The 20,137-nt window shown below is 38.4% G+C and overlaps 1 protein-coding gene across 1 annotated transcript; it reads right to left on the bottom strand.

Annotated features, from left to right (window-relative positions):
• Positions 1 to 2,587: 2,587 nt before the first annotated feature.
• LOC149818335 (chaperone protein dnaJ 11, chloroplastic-like) lies at positions 2,588 to 3,271 on the bottom strand. Its single transcript, XM_089985017.1, has one exon. It carries the CDS (start codon positions 3,215 to 3,217, stop codon positions 2,789 to 2,791), a length of 429 nt encoding a protein of 142 aa, XP_089841143.1. The 5' UTR covers positions 3,218 to 3,271; the 3' UTR covers positions 2,588 to 2,788.
• Positions 3,272 to 20,137: the final 16,866 nt, after the last annotated feature.

Here is a 20,137-nt window from a genome sequence, read left to right as displayed (position 1 = left end):
GATGCTTAAATTACACAGAATTAACACATCTTAACATGATTGGAAGTTTCTTTTATTAATAGGAGATCAAAGACAAGGTTTTTGTAAAAATTTTAGAAGAATGTGAATTGAAAATTTCTGTTGATGTATACCTTTTTGGAGATTGTGGTAGGATTTGTGTAGATTATTTAAATAATGCCAATATTTGAAAATTTCGTGAGACATCTGATCATGGCACTTCATATTGTTTTTCTTGTAAAGGTAGACTCCCTCTAATGCAGAATAATGTCATTCTTTTCCTCCTCATCCATGGCACAGTCCATGCATCACTAGATTTATGTGCCAAGGAGTGAAACATTTAAACCTATATTCAAAGAAGTTAATATTTATTGAAGGTGCCCATTTTAATAAAAATACTACATCGTGCTGTGTTAGCAGAGAAGAAAACACTCACATACTTAATTGAGGATGATTTCTCAATCTTTTGCTAGATGAGGTGCTTTGATCTTCTTTCTCAATCTTTTACGTGAACTACTCACATATGTTAATGGCTCAATGATTGACCCTGTAGCCACAACAATACTCAAGGCTAGAAACAGTAACAGGTTCTGAGAATATTTTTTTAAAAAAATTCATATATATGATTTTTCACTAGATTTAAGTGTCAGGATCTCTAGATGATTTTTTAATTCATTTCAATTTATAAAACTATGCAATTGTTTTCTCCAAGAGTTATCTAATGTTCACACTTTTTTAATTTGACCAAAAAAAATCTTTTCATATGCTCAATCATTAAGTTTCTGTTTGGTGTATTCATCTTGTTGTCTTATAGAAAAAGAACATTAGATTTTTCACTTGTGTATTGCAAACAGAGGAGACCAAAAATGCAGATAAGAATGGGCAAGAGGAATAATCAGTTCTATTGGGATATCCATCATCGTCGGTTGGGGTTGCTTGGTATTACATTTTCTGTTACCAATATCCCATACCTTTTAAGCAGTGAAAATGAGTATTTTCTGTCAACTACTTATTTGGATAGCCAGTTATTGCTCCAACTCATCTAATCTGATATAATATTCTCTTTCTACATTCTCTTGATTAAATACTTTACAACTAAATATAATGCATGAAAGGCATTATCTTCATTTATATATAATGGTTTCTCATATTAAATATGATCAAAACAGTTTTACAAGATTTCTTTCTTTATCAGTAATTGTTCAAGGCCTGATCCACATTATGGTTCTTCAATAACTCGGTTTCAAAGGAGAGAGTTATCAGAAGCTTTATAGTTACCATTGATAAATGGATTTGCAGTTCTTGTATCCCCACAGCAGGTAGTCTCTGTTTATAGGGCTTTGACAGATTTTCTGCTTTCCGTTTAATAGTTGCTTTTGCAGTCTTCATGTTGCTATTGCACGAGGTCGTGGTCAGGTTTCATGTTTTTTCTATATTCTGTCCTCGTGACTTCTCTATGTAACGCAGCTATAACTCATTTTCTGTCTGGGGAAAATGTAATACATAGTAAATGTTTTTTTTTCTTTCTTGGAAGTCCTTATCTTCTTCTTGAAGCTCATCCTTTCCATCTCTTATCAGTTTTAAGAACATGAAGTCCTTCAGGCATAGAGTAGATTATTCTGAGCATTCATAATTCATTTAGCAGCAAAGCAACACATGGTACTTGTTTTTATGCTAAAGTTTCAAAGCAACCTATATATACATATATAGGTTTCTTATAATGAGTTTGACAGAATGGTTAGAATGTTTTGCTAAACTAAGTGAATCTTGCTTTCATTTTATGCTGCTATAATGGATTGTAATGTTTGGTGTTCGACTTGGAGTTATAGGCCTGCAGCAAATGGAAACACATTTTGGGTGATAAAAAGGAAGGAAAACAGATTTTATGTTTAGCATCTTTACAATTGCCATATTTATGACCATGCTGTAAAATTTTGGAAATACATGTGTTGGTCTCATCATGTATTTGCATCAAATTTTCTTTGTAATCTCATTGTTGAAAGCAGTTGAGTTTTATGCCATGTGGGCTATGGATAATGTCCTTGATTCCTGTTTTTGCTGCAACTGATTAAAGTTGTCTAAAATTTTGCTGCAGATATAAAATGATGAGGACATTCTTTGGAGGGCTGCTGTTCGAGAGACAATTGATGAAGTTGCTGCTAGGGGAAGGAAATTTAACAAAATAGCTTGCCTTGCTGAATTCAATGCTACACTTGGAAGCCTAGTGACTCGGAATAAAAAACCTTGTTTATTCTGTGTACTCTATGCTTGCATCTGTTAAGAGCAAGAGAGTTTGTGTGGCCTATCAGGGGTTAGGAAGTACACCCAGACACTCTTTAATGAATAAATATTTTGGAGCTGTAAATAACTTTGTTTGATCTTTAAGACTTCAAACCAATGTCACAAATTTGAAATACTCTCTTTTTTTCCTAATTGTGCAAGCAATGCTTCGTAAGAAGTATCATCTGTTTGTGTGCCACCTTTTCTTGGGTATGTTTTTCTTGGTGGAACATGACTGGCTTTGACGCTCCTCGTTTCCCATGAATTAGTTCTATCCAAACGATATGATAAGAGGAAAAAAAAAAGAAGCTTTGCGATCTCTCTTCCAAACGAGAGATTTCTGTGAATCGTTAAAAAAATGAGCCTGAATACAATTTCAGATCTACACCATGAGACAAGGAATTACCTTCCCCTAATCCAGAATCAACCAAGACTAAAACCCTAATCTGATCTCTTCTCCGGTTTACTTCTTCGCCGCCTATTTTACAACGCGTGGCAAGAAACGGACGCGTCACCAGCACTGGTCGGTCTCCCAGCGCCGGGTCCGAAACCGGCTCTCAAAACCGCCGCAGTATTCCGGCGACGCCGCCCGGGACCGCCGCGTCCCGGCGCCGATGGAGAGGTCGTAGCGCACGCGTTCGGCCGAGTCGGAGAGCGTAGCGTAGGCGCGGTGGATCTCGATGAAGTCGCAGCCGGAGTTGCCGGAAACATCGCCGGAGGCGTCGGGGTGGAAGCGCTTCGCGAGGGAGCGGTAGGCGGTTTTGATCTCGACGGGGGAGGCCGTCTCCTTGACGCGGAGTACCTCGTAGAGCGTGCGCGGCTTCCCCGCCACCGGCGCGGCCTGGATAGAGGCCGAGATCCGGCGGAGACGGCCGGATAGGAGTGCTCCGCCGGTCGGAAAACCGGATTTTACGGTGGGAAGAGCGAGGGAGGCGTACATCGAGTAAGGGGTTTCTGGTTTTGCAGGGAATGGAGAGACAAGTGGTTTTGGGATAAGGGGGAAGTTGCAGGCGCTTATATAGAGTCGGTTGGGGCCCTTGTTATTCGGAAAAGTGGGCTCCCCCTGGAGCTTTGGCTTGACGGTTGGGTATACTAAACCGCGTTGTTACCGGGTCATGGGTTCATAGATGTTCGGGTCTTATTATCCGGTCCGAATATCGTTATTGAATCGGACCTGGATCCATCGTGATGAACTAGATCGCTTCCGGAAAGAATAGAGTGTTCGTTGCTACTTGGTGCTGTGTTCGGTCGTGGATCGATAGATGGACCTGTTTGGGGTACAAGGGTTCGGGCCTGGATCTTAACTGGTTCAAAAGACTGAAGATCGGAGTCGGACGTGCACTGGATCCAGAACAGACGATTGAGAGAAAGTTATCCGAACGTAGCACGCTATTATTGGAGGATGGATTTGATGTGGCAAAAGAATGACGTGGCACAGGGCTTCTAGAAGGCTAATAAAAGGCCAAAAGCTACGCGAGAGAGGGCTTCTAGAAGGTCATTTATTTTCATTTACTGTTAGCGACCACGGGATGATCACGTGGCAAGGAGCTAGGGTTTCTAGAAGGGGGGATTGGTGTGGGTCCCACGGTGATGGACCCGGAATTGGATCCAACTTTGAGGTACAGGTATACGGTCCAGCTCAGCCCGGACCTACCAAAGTAAAAACCAGACCCCGTGCCAAACCCAGTACAATAATAGCTTTTTACATTAAAAAATCACGGGTCGTAATTGGGATTCAGGTCGACCTGGGTCTCGTGTGAAATTTTATAAGCCATACCTGTCTCCATATGCTATTAGGAGTTTGTGGGACGTCCGACCTGAATGGTTAAATCGGTTTTTCTTTCTTTATTACCAAATTTGGATCTTACTTGATATGGTTCTAGTTGGAATCGGGTCATACCCAACTGGTTGACACCCCTATTGGTGAATGACCTTAGTTTTTAAATGAAATCGGCCCCTAGTATTCAACATACAATAGAAAAAAAAAAGGATATCCTTGTGAGAAGCATGTAAAAGTTTGTTGCAATGTCATTGCAGCACAATAATTTTAATTTTTTAAAAGTTTCTTACAATTAAAACAAACATGCCTTGCCCCCCAAGGGTTGTTGGCTTAGCTGGGGCCTTGGCTGCTACACGGGCATTCAAGGTTTGATTCTCATGGGCGTCGTCGCCTCTTAGCCAAACTAATTCATAGCATATAGGCTGCGGGGCAGAGGTCCTAGCATTGGATTTTTATGCTGCCGGCATGACGACAACCCTAGGTATGGCAGGCTGAGCCAGTGCCACTTGGTCTTTGTGCTGGGTGCAGTTTCTTCGATTATAAATTAAAAAAAATAAAATTAAAAACAATAAAATTTAAACCCTAAACTTACTAAACCAAGCTCAAACTATCTCATTTTAAAAATAAAACTTATAAGCAATAGGATTTGAATAAAATATATTTATTACAAATAAAAGAGTCTACAAGAGCGGAGCTGAGACAAACTCATGAAGCCTATTTCACGAGTTCTAAACAAGCTCTTTACGAGCCCAACATGAGCTGAGCAACAAACAGCTCATGTCGCTTCTCAGCCCTAATTAAATATTCTTCAGGTTTTCCTAAAAAGAGATTTTTTATTTGTAGTAAAAATATTAAAACACTCAATAAAGAATCCAAAATTGGATAAAAATTGTTGGGAAAATTTTACAAATAACCCTACTTCAAATCCCAAAAGAAGGCAATATGATAAAAAATGTTTTGATGTCGTTCATAAGTTTTTTACAAAGCAAACAAACAATACCAAACTACTTCATCAATATATAGGAAAATATTGGCTATTAATGAAGGTAAGGAACTAATGAGTAGAAATTACTTTTTTTTTTCAAAAATTTTCATTTTTTTCTAAATTACCTATTACAGATGTGATCTGAAACTTAGGTTCAAAATCAACAGCCCCAATTGTGACAAAATTTCATTACTCAAAAGATCATATTTTTACATCAGAAATACAAGATCCAAGATCCAAGGTTTGATCCTTAGCAAACAATCCATACTAAATACATTTATTTGGTTAGATGAGTTGACACAACTTTTGGTTAGATGATTTTCAGCTCATTAGTTTCTTACTTTCATTAGTACTATATATATATGTGTGTGTGTGTGTGTGAGAGAGAAATGGGTAAGTACCTATTGACGTAGCATCCGATATCATATGATATTCATGCTCGTTGGTCAACACAGCATGCACGCATGATAATCTTATCTCATCTGAAAACCAACTCCTTGTATGATAATCTTACCTTTGCTGTAAACCAACTGCACGATTCACGCTATCTCCTATCCGAGTTTATTGCACGAGCCAACTTCATTTGCTCACTTTTTGTTATTAATATTTGTTATATCGTTCCATATTGTATTTTTTACTTTTAATTGTTACTGTGTATCTCCACTAATTGTAACCTCTTATATATCTGCCGTATTCATCAATGAAGATTGTTTTTTAGTCTTCTGAGCAACATCACGCTTCGCATGGTATCAGAGCGGCCAAAATCCATTTGATCTCGATATCTTGTTGCTAAGTAAGACTATCATCAACTATTTTCATTAAGATGTAACATCTATTTTCTGCCATGGCCGATCAAATTTCAGCATCACATTCTGCTATGTCACCATACTTGTTGCATCATTCTGATAACCCTAGAACAATGCTCATCTCTTTTGTTCTTACGGGCGACAATTATTTGACCTGACGGCGTGCTATGCGGATGGCTCTTAGCGCCAAACACAAATTTGTGTTCATCGATGACTCCCTCCCAAGTCGATCGGTTCATCACCCGATTTTTCATCTTGGTGCCGGTGTAATGACATAGTCCTATCTTGGCTTCTTAATGCCCTTTCCAAAGACATCACCAACAACGTAATTTATGCAGACACGACTCAGGATGTTTGAGTGGATTTAGAAGAACATTTTTCTCAAGGAAACACCACTCAAATTTACCAATTAAAGAAACACATTTTTTATCATCGCCAGGAACAGAGTTCGCTTGCTGCTTATTTCACCACACTCATGACATTCTGGGACGAACTTGGCTCATATTCTGCTCTTCCAACATGCACGTGTGGTGCATTTAAAGACTTTAATACTTGTCTTGAACGAAAAAAGGTCTATCAATTTCTCATGGGGTTGAATGAAATTTTTTCTGCACTCCGAAGTCACATCCCCCCTTTAGAACGTTAGCAAAGTTTATTCCATGATTCTCTAGGAAGAAACTCAGCGTTTACTCATGCCACGGAGCGGTGGAGCGAATGATAATCTAGCGCTTTCGGCCAAGTATCATTCATCACATCCCATGGTCAACCGTTCCTCCACCAAAATTAACAAGCCACACCCAAAATGTGATTACCGTGGTCTATTAGGCCACATCAAGAATCTGTGCTATTCGCTTCATGGCTATCCACCACACCACCCAAAGGCTAATTCCAACTCCAAAAATACATATCGTGGTTAGGCTAATGCAACTTCACAACAAGATCCTACAATAAATCCACCTGAATCTAAATCTACTTCTATCCTTTCACAGCTTACGGAGGATCAACTTGGACAAATTGCCTCTTGGCTTAATGTTGATGCCAAACTAGCCTCTGCCAACTTGGCAGATGATTAATCTTTCTACTCTTTTTTTTCTTGGGTCAGTGACACAGGGGCTTCACACCACATGATGCACCATATTCAGATTCTTTCTAATATTACAATTTTGCCTAAACCACGCCCCATTAGCCTTCCTAATGGTGAGAAAGTTCTTGTTACACATATGAGAAATGTCAATCTCTATTCCAACTTCACTCTTTTTGATGTTTTGTGCATACCCAACTTTCATTACAATCTTTTATGTGTCCCAAAGTTAGCCTCTTCTATTCCTTGTGTAGCTACTTTCTTTTCCTTTTTTTGTATCTTTCAGGACCCTTTGAAGAAGACAATGATTGGAACAGGCAGACTATGTGATGGCCTTTAACACCTTATCATTCCAAAACTCATCATGCTTTGACAACTTCTACATCAAATAAAGGCATTCTTTGGCATATATGACCCGATTCAAATTTGGTAATAAAAAAATAAAAATCACCACATGATTCTCAACATGTTTGTGATGTTTGCCATCATGCTAAGCAAACACGACTTTCATTTCCTATTAGTTTGAGTCGACATGCTCATTCCTTTGATCTTGTGCATTGTGACATTTGGGGCCCCTACAAAACACCATCTCATTCGGGGGCTCATTTTTTTCTTACCCTTGTTAATGATTTCTCTCGTTGCACCTGGGTTTTCTTAATGAGATATAAATCTGAGACTTTTTATTGTTTCCAATGATTTTGTGCCTTAGTTCATAATTTCTTTCAATCTTCAGTCAAATGCCTTCGTAGTGATCATGACACTGAATTTACATCTCATTGTTTCCAACATTTTCTTCATCAAAATGGCATGGATCATCAAAAGTCTTGTGTTGGGACTCCCCAACAAAATAGGAGGGTTGAACGTAAGCATCGACACCTCTTAGAAGTGGCCTGAGCCTTACGCTTTCAATCTAATCTTCCGACTTCTTTTTAGGATGAATGCATTCTTACTTCTGTCTACTTGATCAAATCTCCCTTCACCTCTATTGAACAACAAAATGCCCTATGAATTACTCTTTAGTCATAAACCCCAATATCATCATTTACGGGTGTTTGGATGTCTTTGTTTTGCAAAAAATATCGATGCCTACCAAAATAAATTTTTCTCTCACACCAGAAGATGTTTGTTTGTTGGATATCTCGTCGACCAAAAAGAATATCAACTCTTTGACCTTGAAATAAAGCAATTATTCATTAGTCACGATGTCATTTTCTATGAAAAGGTCATCTCTTTCCAAGGTCACGTTGAGGGCGTCAATACCCCCGTCGTTATGCCACTTCCATTTCTTGACAATGATAATTCAGATTTCTCCATCGTACCCGCTGACCTGGCTAACTACCATGTAGCTACTACAACTCCATCTCATGATTCGAATCCGGCAGATCAACAACCCATGCGGTGATCACAATGTGTTCGCTCTGCACCATCCTACCTCAAAGATTATGTATGCACGGCTCTCAGACCAGAATCACATAGTCTGCTCTGCACCTCGCAAACTGATTCTTCCAAGTGTTGATATCCCATTGATATTTTTCAACTGTTTCGTTCTCTATCCGATGTTGCTTTCATTTCATCTCTTCTCTCCGATGAAGAATCAAGACATTTTGGCGAGGCAGTTAAACATCTGCATTGGCATGAGGCTATGTCAAATGAAATCCAGGCTCTGGAAGAAAATCATACTTGGTCTATTGTCACCTTACCTCCCAACACACACCTCATTGGTTGTCGTTGGGTGTATAAAGTTAAACACCGAGCAAATGATTCTATTGAGCGCTATAAAACACAACTTGTTGCAAAAGGCTACACACAAATCGAACACTTTGATTATCATGACATATTTGCACCGGTTGTGAAACTTACTATTGTTTGATGTTTACTTTTCTTAGCAACTATGAGAGGATGGTTTCTCTATCAGTTGGATGTCAATAACGCGTTATTACATGGTGATTTACATGAAGAAATCTACATGCGACTTCCTCTCAGATTTTGTGTCAAAGGCGAAGATCAAGTTTGCCGCCTCCATAAATCCATTTATGGACTGAAGCAATCCTCACACAATTGGTTTATGAAGCTTACCTTCGCTCTTAAGGATGCTCACTTCACTCAATCTCGGGTTGACTACACTTTGTTCACGTGGCAGACCTCCAATAGTTTCATCATTATTCTCGTGTATGTTGATGATATCATCATCACTGGAGACAATGATTTGATGATTTCCCAAATCAAAGACTATCTACATACACAATTTCATCTTAAGGATTTAAGTGAACTTAAATTTTTTCTCAGCATCGAAGTTACATGCACTCTATCTGGACTTTTCCTCCGTCAACGCAAATATCTCCTAGATATTTTGTCTGATGCCGGTCTACTTGGGGCAAAGCCTCTCGAATTCCCTATGGATAAGAAGTGCTGACTCACACCAGATGATGGAGATCCATTACCAGATCCCACTCCATATCGTCGCTTAGTTGGACGTCTTCTTTATTTGACCGTGACACGACCAAATATCGTACATCTAGTTCAACTCTTAAGCCAATTTATGCAAACCCCACGAAAAACACATCAAGCCGCCGCCTTCTTGATTCTTCGATATTTAAAGTCCTCCCCCGCAAAAGGGCTTCTCATGCAGTCCCACAATGATCTACAATTATCTGCTTACTGTGACTCAGATTGGGCCACTTGCCCTACAACACGCCATTCAGTTACTGGCTATCTTGTCTTCCTGGGTCAGAATCCCATCTCATGGCGGTCTAAAAAGCAACACACAGTCTCTAGATCTTCTGTTGAGTCAGAATACTGTGCCATGGCTACCGCTACGTGTGAGCTGGTTTGGTTACGAGCGTTACTTCAAGACCTTGTTTTTTCACATACACACCCCATCCAACTTTACTGTGACAATCAATCTGCCTTGCATATCGCTACAAATCCTATTTTTCATGAACACACTAAACACATTGAAGTGGATTGCCATTTTATTTGTGAAAAGTTACAAAATGGATTAATCTCTACACATCATGTTTCTACCAAAAATCAACTTGCAGATGTGTTTACTAAGCCTCTTGGGAAAAATCTTTTTCATGAACTCATTTTCAAGTTGGGCGTCATTCAGTTGTCAGCTCCAACTTGAGGGGGAATATTGACGTAGCATCCGATATCATATGATATTCATGCTCCTTGGTCAACACAGCATGCACACATGTTAATCTTATCTCAGCTGAAAACCAACTCCTTGTATGATAATCTTATCTTCGCTAGAAACCAACTGCACGATTCACGCTATCTCCTATCCGAGTTTATCGCATGAGCCAACTTCATTTGCACACTTTTTGTTATTAACATTTGTTATATCGTTCCATGTTGTATTTTTTACTTTTAACTGTTACCGTGTATCTCCACTAATTGTAACCTCTTATATATCTACCGTATTCATCAATGAAGATTGTTTTTGAGTCTTCTGAGTAACATCACGCTTCATAGTGCCTAATGAAAACGATGCTTCACCAAACACAATGATCCAACCTTCTTTTGCTAAACTCTCTCCCTTTCCAGCAACCTCTCCTCGCCTCTCCTTTGCCCATCACCACTGTTGTCGCTGCTGTGCACTCCCTCTTCTCGCTTCTGTCACAACTGCTGCCCCCTCACCATTGGAGGAGAGGAACCTCCTCTGAGCATAGAAGGGTATGTCTGGCTCTCCTTCCCTCCCACTATGTCGGAGCCCCCTTTCTCTCTCAATCGATCTCTCCCTCGCCTCTCCCTCTCTATCTTATCAGGCAGTGAGCTTGGGGTGAGGTCCGGACTGCCTCAGGCAGATGCCTTTTGCTGAGGCATGGTCGATCAAGACGACACTTGAGACAATCGGCCCGGCATGCTCTATCCTGAGCATGGGGTTCTTTAAAAATAATTGGATTTTTAGGGATTTTATGGGGCTCTCCTCCTTTCATTCTTGCTAGTTCTTTAAAAATCCGTCAAGGCGACATTGACCCTAAGCAATGAACAAGAATTTTTTGTTTTATTTATTTATTTATTGTTTTATCTTTAATTCTAACTTTTTGTAGTGGTGCATGGTGACCAGTGTTCTCTTTTTCCTGTCTTATCAGCAATGCATATTTTTCATGTTAGATTTCTATTTTTTTGTTATCTTACATGCATTTATTTGACATTTTATTTTTTCTATTTTCTGGAAACAAAAAAAAATAACGAGCTCAGTAACCCTAATGCCACATAAATGCAACAACAAAAAAAACAAAAATGTAATATAAAAAATATGCATTGCTGCTAAGACAAAAAAAAGAGAACACTGGTCACCATGCACCACTACAAAAATTTAGAATTAAAGATAAAACAAAGAAAAAATATGAAACAAACAATTCACCGTCTTAAAGAAGGCCCCATTGCTTAGGGTCTCAAGCATCTCCTTGAGTATTTTTAAAGAACCAACAAGAATGAAAGGAGGAAAGCCCCACAAAATCTCTAAAAAACCCTAAAAATTAGATTATTTTTAAAGAACCCCATGCTTAGAGCCAGGCAAGTTGAACTGGTGTAAAACCCATTCGACGTAGTCGGGTGAAAAAGATGAGTAAAAAAAAGAAAGAAAGAGGGAGAGTGGGAAAAACAGTTCCTCAAATTGAAGAACCACTTTCTCCTCCCGATGGTAGGGGATGATGATAGACCTTACCTCACATTAACCGGAGGGTGAGGCTTAACCTCACCCACTGTGAGGTCATTATAAATATCCCTCACGGTGAGCCCATGCTCTAAAAACTGTAAGAGAGAGAGTTTGAAGGAGAACCGCCATCGTCAAAGCATCGTCACCAAGAGAGGTAAACCCTCTCACTTTTTTTTGCTAATTTTTTGTTTCAAGTGAGAGGCCGACAACCATGGCTATCGGTGTGTCTAATGCGAGGACATCGATAGCCATGGCTGCGAGCATTGTTAGAAAGAGAGAGAGAGTCAACCTGAGGTTGCCGACAACCTCTGTTGAAAGAGTGAAGGGGTCGTGCTCCTTCTGCCTTCACCACCAGCCTCTTAAATCAGAAGACCGATTCAAGTTTGTCGGTCAGTTTGGGTGAGACCTAGACTGACCCAAAAAAAATGTTTTAGTCAATCGAACCAATTCGGTATGATAGAGTCTTATTTTTCTAGTTTGGGTCTTGATTGAACAAGATCAGTCTGGATATAGGTCTAGTTCGATCTAGGTTAAACCAGATCCAGACAGAAGTGAGTTTGGATATTGTTTAGATCTTGATGAATAAGTTTTGGATCTAGATCAGAACTAGATTTGGATCTTTGTTGTAACAGGATAAATCAGTTCTGGATCTATATCAGAATTTGATCTAAATCCAGTCCATAATTAGATTGATCAATTCTAGATCCAGATCAAAATTGGATTTGGATCCTGTTTGTAACTGAATATATTAGTTCTGGATTCATATCAGAATTAGGTCTGAATCCAATTTGACAGTTTTGAATCCTGATCAGAACTATCATTGATCCAGGTTATTCTGAACTGAATCAATTTTGGTTCTTGATTTCCCAAAATCGAACCATTTTAGTTACACTAAATTGGATAGGGATCTACAAGGCGGATCTGAGACAAATTTTAGAGAATACAAATGGGTCTAAACCCAAACCTAGTTGGGTTTGGATTAAGTTAAAAAAACCTAGTGTTCTGAACTCAAATCGAACTCGATTTGACCTATGTTGAGTCAGGTCAAATCATAGAGAGATAAAATAACCAAACTACCCTTATGCATAGCTCACTATCCAATTAAGTAAATGAGCATAACTTTGCACCCCGAACTTAGAATTGAGTGAGGTTTGGTGCATTGGGTTTGTGTCATAGAGAAAAATATAACTATTTTATTGTTTTGACCAAACCAAGGGCAAAAAAATTGAGGTTTGACAAACTACCTTAAGAGGGGTATTTTAGTAATTTTGATAATACATAGAAAATATTTGTTTATTAATATAAACATGCTTATGTGATGATGATAAAATTCTATTATTAGAGCTATGTAAGATTCGACTACGACTAGAGTGCATCGTTCACATTTAAGGTAAGAAAAATTATAAGCATTTTAGTTAATAAAATATGGTATGCTGACGCATTTGTAATTTAAACCACATGAAATCATGTTTTCTTGATATCATGACTGAATTCTAATGAGTTTGTAACTGCATGATAGAAATATAATTTTTTATATGATTAAAGACCGAATGTATGTGAATTAATCTTGAATGACATAAATGATTTTATGTACCTGTGATATTTCAACATGAGTTGCATATATTGAATTATTTAATGTTAGATAAAATGCATACTTGAGTTGTGAACAAATTAAAAATACATGCATCAAAACCGAGTTCTTGAGATGATATTTGAGTCTCATAATAGTTACAAAGGTGCTAGTATACTTGAAATACTATAGCATACTTAGAACCCCATAAATCACTCGAAAAGATGGTGAGAATTGCAGCCCAATGTCCTTCAGTGTGAGAACCGCCACTGTTGGGGTCATCAAGATTTATAAATGTAGAGAGACTACATTTTTGCATGCTTAGAAAATTGGTGAACCTAAAGCCTCATGACTTGTCCCTTGATAATACTTGAATGAGAATATCTCTTGAGAGCACTGTTGGGTGACAATAAAAATGAACTTTAGCGAGAGTTCAGGTGAATGCATGAGATGCATAGGTTCTAAGAAATTTTAAGGTTTCACCGAGAGAATTTGGGATTATAGAATAGATTAAGATATAACATAAACCACAAAAACCTTGGGCAGATATAGCTCTAGAATTTTGACTTGACAGCTCACTACCAGGGTCCTATACTGCAGTGGATTGAGTGAGAGTAGTTTATAATCTAGCAAACATCATAAAATTGAGGTATTCTACATGGGTTGCTATGCTCACAGTAGGCTATTACCACTATAACCAAAATAGATGGTAATTAGTAGTGAGAGTACTAACTTTGTGAGAATCGAGTGAGCAACTCGAAAAAATTAAAAGACACAAACTTGTGTGTAATTTGTGATAAAACTAAAATAAGACTAGGGGCTTAGAGCCTTTTAAAATTGTAATTTGAGTTTATTCTGCTTATAATTTATTTCTTACTGAGTTGTAAATTCATACCCTTCAATTATTATAACGGTAGGTTCTAGGTATCTTGAGATACATGACTCGATGTTAGGATGTTGCCAACCTTCTTCAGGACATATGTGTTCTCATCTTTTAACAGATCAACTTCTTTTTTTTGCTTTCTTTATTGAACTTGAGAGGTGATGCCTTATTTGGATGATGTAACCTTCATGGCTTATGTTAGATTTGCTTTATTTGAATTTAATTAATGTTGTTATTTAAAAAAAAAATAGTGCCATGTTTTTAGTGTGCTACGTTGTTATTTTCCTCTTTGAAGTGATACCCATGAACCCGAACTCTAGAAGTCTCAGATCGGGGTGTTACACTCAAACTGTCTCAGGTGGTGCCTTGATCGATCATGCCTCAACCAAAGGCACCTGCCTAGGTGGTAAACCTGAAGCAATTTAGACATCACCCAAGGTTCACTTTCTATTAAGATAGAGAGGGAAAGGTGAGGGAGAGATTGATTGAGAGAGAAAGGAGGCTTCAACATAGTGGGAGGAAAGGAGTGCCATACAGTACCCTGCTATGCTCCAGAGAGGATCCTCTCCTCTGACGGTGAGGGGCCAAGGGCAATAGTGGTGGCAATGGGGGCAAAGTTGAGGCAAAAAGAGGGAGATGACTCAGAGAGGGAGTGCACAACGGCAGTAGTGATGGCGATGGTGGAGACAGAAAAATGAGAGAGAGAGAGAGAGAGAGAGAGAGAGAGAGAGAGAGAGAGAGAGAGAGAGAGAGCAGGAGAGGGAGAGCGAGGGAGATGAGAGAGAAAGAGTTTTACAAAATAGAGTTGAAAAAGGGTTTTAAATGCCCATTTTTCTGGCCGTTGGATTTAATTTAGATGCAACGACCAGAATGATTATATTTGGTCATCCATTGTTTTCATTAGGCACCCGTCCATTACCCTCTCTCTCTCTCTCTCTCTATATATATATATATATATATATATATATGTATATATATATATATATATGTATATATATATATGGGTTTGTGCTAAACCACATTGGTGTTAAATCAGAGCTAAAGCGCACTGGCGTTCCATAATGCGCGTTGATGGACGATCAATGCACAAAAAATGCAAAAAGCACACTAAAAGCGATAATAAAGGTCTATGACCTTTATTGGCACTTTTAGTGTGCCACTAAAAGCCAAGCGGATTTTTGAAAAAGGTCTTTAGTAGCGCCAGTAAAGATCCCAAATTTTTTGCGGGACCTTTACTGGCGTTTTTACTGCACTAGAAAAAGATTTTTGATGTGATTTTTTTTGTGCATTGATCATCCGTCCATCAATGCGCACGATGGACGATCAACACACTTTAGTTCCGGTTTAGCACCAAATGGGTTTAGCTCGGACCCATTTTGCTATATATATATATATATGTTGAAAAGTTCATAAAATAACCATATTATTTTTTACAGTGGTCCCATACATAGTGACAAATATCGCAAGATTTATGAAAATCTCACGATAATATCAGGAGAGATTGCCTGAAAGTTTAAAACGATAATTTCTTGATTTCCAAAATATCATGAGATTTATGAAAAAAACATAAATACCATGTTTTAAATGCGATATTTACATTTTAAATGGCTATTTATCATGAAAAACCATGTATTTTTATTTTTAAATATTTTTATATTTTTTAATTAAATTTTTTATTGCCAAGATTTTGCCGAAAAAAATGCAAGATTTATGAAAAATTTTCAATTTCTCCCGAGTTTTTGAAAAACTAGATTTTGCCCAAAAAAAAAAAGCGTTTGTCACTATGGTCCCATAGATGAGGGTTACTCTTAGTATAAGTTACAAATTTAGAGTTGATGAAGTTGGTCACGTTCACGTGGTGGTGAGCTGGCATTGGTTTCTTGAAGGCCTTTCATTCCTTTTGGGAAACACGTGGGGCCCCCAACCTAACACTTTCCATACCGCTTTGGGTCCCTTTGGTTAGTTGGCAAACATCTTGTTTCTTTCCCAAGATTCCAATACAGGGGAAAACTGGAAAAAGTCTAAACAAATGAGCTAACATGTTAGCCTGTTATTCTTTAGTTGCACTTGACTCCAGCCAATACAAGTGGGGTAGGCTGGAAATGGTTTTCAAAAACAAGATGTGGACCCATGCATGTGTCATGGATATTGGTGATTAGGTCACATGGATTGTCAAGTACCTGCACCACTAGGTCTGGGAAACGAGATGAGCCGCTCGTCGTTTGGCTCGGCTTGTCTCATGATAAGCTCGATCGAAAATTGAACTCCACAAGCCGAGCTACAAGCCAGCTCAATTAGGTAATTAAATGAGGACAGCAAAAACATGGCGAGCTCGATTCGTATATGCTGATTTTACATATTATTATATACTTATAATTGTATATTTTATACATTATTAAGCTGGGGTGTACCCTTAACGAACCAAGCCTGAACAGTTCAAGCTCGTCTCGTTGGGCTCATTTACCAGGTCGATTTCCAATGTTTACCGCCCATCTTAGTGGATCAAGGTCAGGAAGCCAAATCCCTCAATTAGAAAGAATTTTGAGAAATTTGGTGTGGTTCAAAACATTTGAAAATCATCATTTATCACCTCATCCATTATGCTTTGAAGTGGTTGGCCTTGATACAAACCCATCACTATTTTGTGGTTGCTAGGTTATGTAGTTTGAGGACACTGGATCAGTCATTATTTATGCCACAACAATCCATAATTGGACTCTCATTTAAACTGACTCTCTTTTGTTTGTTTGGCTCTTTTAAAGACCAAGAAACCTATTAACTCTGCCCTAGTTGTCTCCACCCTATAGTGATAAACTCCAAAACAGTGGATCAAAAATGAGTCGGATTTTACCTGATATCAGACCCAATTCGATTCCATTTAGTTGCATTTGGTAAGCCAAAACCATGCCCGCTTATAATTGTATAGTTTTGATTTTTTACTGCCAAATCTGATAAATATCTGAATTTGACAGATATCCGAATTGGTTCACATGTAAAAAAAAGGGATTTGCTACGAGCTTCTCACCATCCGTGTTTGAATCCAAATTTCAATCCATTTAGCCAACATCCGATTAGTTGAATATGATATTGGCCACATCCAATCTAAATACAAACTGTTTACATCCTTAGTTTTGTATGCCTATTACGACTCATCCAAACCAACTCGGCCAGGCAACCCCACGGTCCCTAAACTATCTCCCTTTAAATATGAAAGAACGCTAGGAAGCATTAGATGTATGGCTGATATTTAGGGGTGTCAACGGGTTGGGTTTGGTTCCGACCTAGATGGAACCAAACCCAGACCTGATTTGAGATGATGGTACCGGGCCTGGATATATTCACATTTCAATCAGATCTATCATAAGAGAATCCATACCCGGATCCTATAAGAATTACATGATCCAGACCAGGACCATGCCCGATAAAATTATATATATATATATATATATATATATATATATATATATATATATATATATATATATATATATATATATATATATATATATATATCTTTTTACATTGAAATTTGTAGATCTTAGTCAAAACTCAGGTTGGGCCCGGGTCTAGTATGAACTTTCACATATCATACCTGGGTTCATATACTAATTGGGCCCTTTGGGTCCGACCCGGATTCTAATTGGACCTTCTTATTTGTCACCAAACCCTGAACCTATATGGTTTGGTACAGGTCGGGTCCAGGTCAAACCGGACCAATCGACAGCCCTATCTATTCTTTCAGATTCTTTACAAGCTTGCCTTCTCTTATGCTAAAACTTTGTCAATTAAGACCAAAGTCCAAATATCAATGAAGGATGTTTATCTTAGGAGTGTATAGTTCTGTTTGGTCATGCCCTATTTCTTGCTCATGTATATATGTGCAAAAATGTCACATTCAACAATATGATAATTTGGTAAACTATCACAGTCAACTCCAGCCGTTCCTTGTTTTTAGAGACAAGGTGCCATTTGATTCTTTAGGTTGTAGGTGTGTCCAAAGACTCCAAACATGATAGCGTTATGTGGATGCAGATCCAAATCCAAATCCAAATTGTGATATGAGACCAATGACCTAGGATCCTAATCCTGATGATGACAAGATAATTTTATTATTGAATCTGATGAAACTGCTCAAACATGGACAGGCATGACCCGGTTTGAAACTGGATATATGGGGTTTGGGTAACCGGATCTTTTTTCTGTTATTAAAATTGGACTCCCATTTCTATCCATGGTTCAAGTCAGAGGTCTTATCCGTTTACAGCTACCAAGTAAATATGTATGCATAATTTGTCAAGTCAAGGAAAGGGCCACGACCACCAAGAGTTCAATGAAACTAAATCCAAGTACAAAATTGTCCGACCAAGACATGCGAAAAGTGAAAAAGGAAATGCGTAAGAAACGAAAAAAGAAACAAGAGGAAAGTGTGGAAAAAACAAGTGAGAAATAAAGGGAAAACTCGTGGGATGCGAAAAAAACAGTAAATAATAATAAAAAATATAAAAAAAAAACATGAGAAAAATGAGTCTAGAGTGAGTGAAATGATAGGAATCGAGTGACAAGCAAAAGAGAGGTGAGAGGGAAAGGATTTGAGAAGTGAATAAGATGCGAGATTCCCCAAACTTTTTCCTTAGAAAGCTCATTTTCCTTCCCTAGAGAGGCGCTTCTGGTAACTATGCATGTCAACAGGTCGGTTTTAATTATCTGGACCAAACCCTATAGGGTATATATGGGTACGGTGACAAATAAAAAGACCTGATTAAGACTTGGGTCCGGACCCAAAGGTTCAATTAATACATAGACCCGAGTATAGTTTGTGAAAATTTATACCAGACCCGGGCCTGGCCCAAGTTTCGATTAAGACCCACAAATTTTCAATGTAAAAATGATAAAAAAATATTATTTTACCGGGTATGGTCTGGGTCTGGTTTATGTAGTTCTTATCGGGTCCGAGTATGGTTTCTCCTATAGTAGACCCGATTAAGATCCTATACCATACCCGAAAATCTGGTCTAAGTCTGGTTTTACCTGGGTCCAAACCAAACCTGACCGGTTGACACCCTATGCATGAGGCTAAGTCAGGCTGGATCCTGTGATATTAAAAAAAAAATATGATATGCATTGACTAAAGAGGACAAATAAAGACCAAAGCTTGAGGAAAGCAGCTGCGGTTGATCTAACCAAAATGTGTAGGTGCATGATCACTTTCGAACATGACCAAAACGAACTCACACGGAGCGTCCATCGCACGTGCGATGGACGCTCCAGCCAAATAACAGCTTTAGCGGCAACTTTTGTCACCGCTGAGACTTTTAGCTGTAAAAGTCCCAGCGCGTGGAAGATAGTTTTGGTCATGTTCCAAAGTGATCATGCACCTGCGCACTGCTCATTGATCTAATTCCTAGACATTAATACCCCAACTACCTTGGTAAATTTGGTAGGTGCAAAATTTTCACTCGCAAGTTCTGAAAAGTAAACAAGGTAAATTCTAGAATGCCGCAATAAACAATGAAAGCAACTCAAGAGGATCATATGTTAGATGAGTCTCCTGCAATTCTACCCAGCAATCACTGAAAGGGACACTATACACAAAAGCAAAGCAACAAGTTAATTTTTCCTATACAGTTTATCTTGTTCATTTTATTGCACAATGAAAGAGGAAACGCTACAGAAGAAGAAAGAGAGTACTCAAAGAGCTAGAATTTTATTAGCTTCAAAATAATGACAGAATACAATAGGTGGTTGTATAGGTACTGAGATGAAGACCCTGCACTGGATCAAAGTCTGCTGGCGCATGGGTGTGCCCGTAGCTTTCAGAGGTGGGGCCACAAAAGGCAAAGTGGTCGTGGAGCTCCATCGTCGCTTTTCCTTGCTTAGACAAGGGTTCTTTGTCATTAATCTCTCTCTCTCTCTCTCTCTCTCTCTCTCTCTATATATATATATATATATATATATATATATATATAAAGAAAATATTTGCTACTAATGAAAGTAAGGAACTAATGAGGTAGAAATCATAGGTGCAACTTGTACCGACTCAATATAATAGATGTGTTTAGCATGGTTTGTTTGCTAAGGATCAAGCCTTG

Source organism: Nuphar pumila, chromosome 13, assembly GCF_984573655.1.
Source record: "Nuphar pumila chromosome 13, dmNupPumi1.hap1.1, whole genome shotgun sequence".
Lineage (NCBI taxonomy): Eukaryota > Viridiplantae > Streptophyta > Magnoliopsida > Nymphaeales > Nymphaeaceae > Nuphar > Nuphar pumila.
Note: the sequence above shows the minus strand (reverse complement) of the source record. Positions and strands in the feature narration are given on the sequence as shown.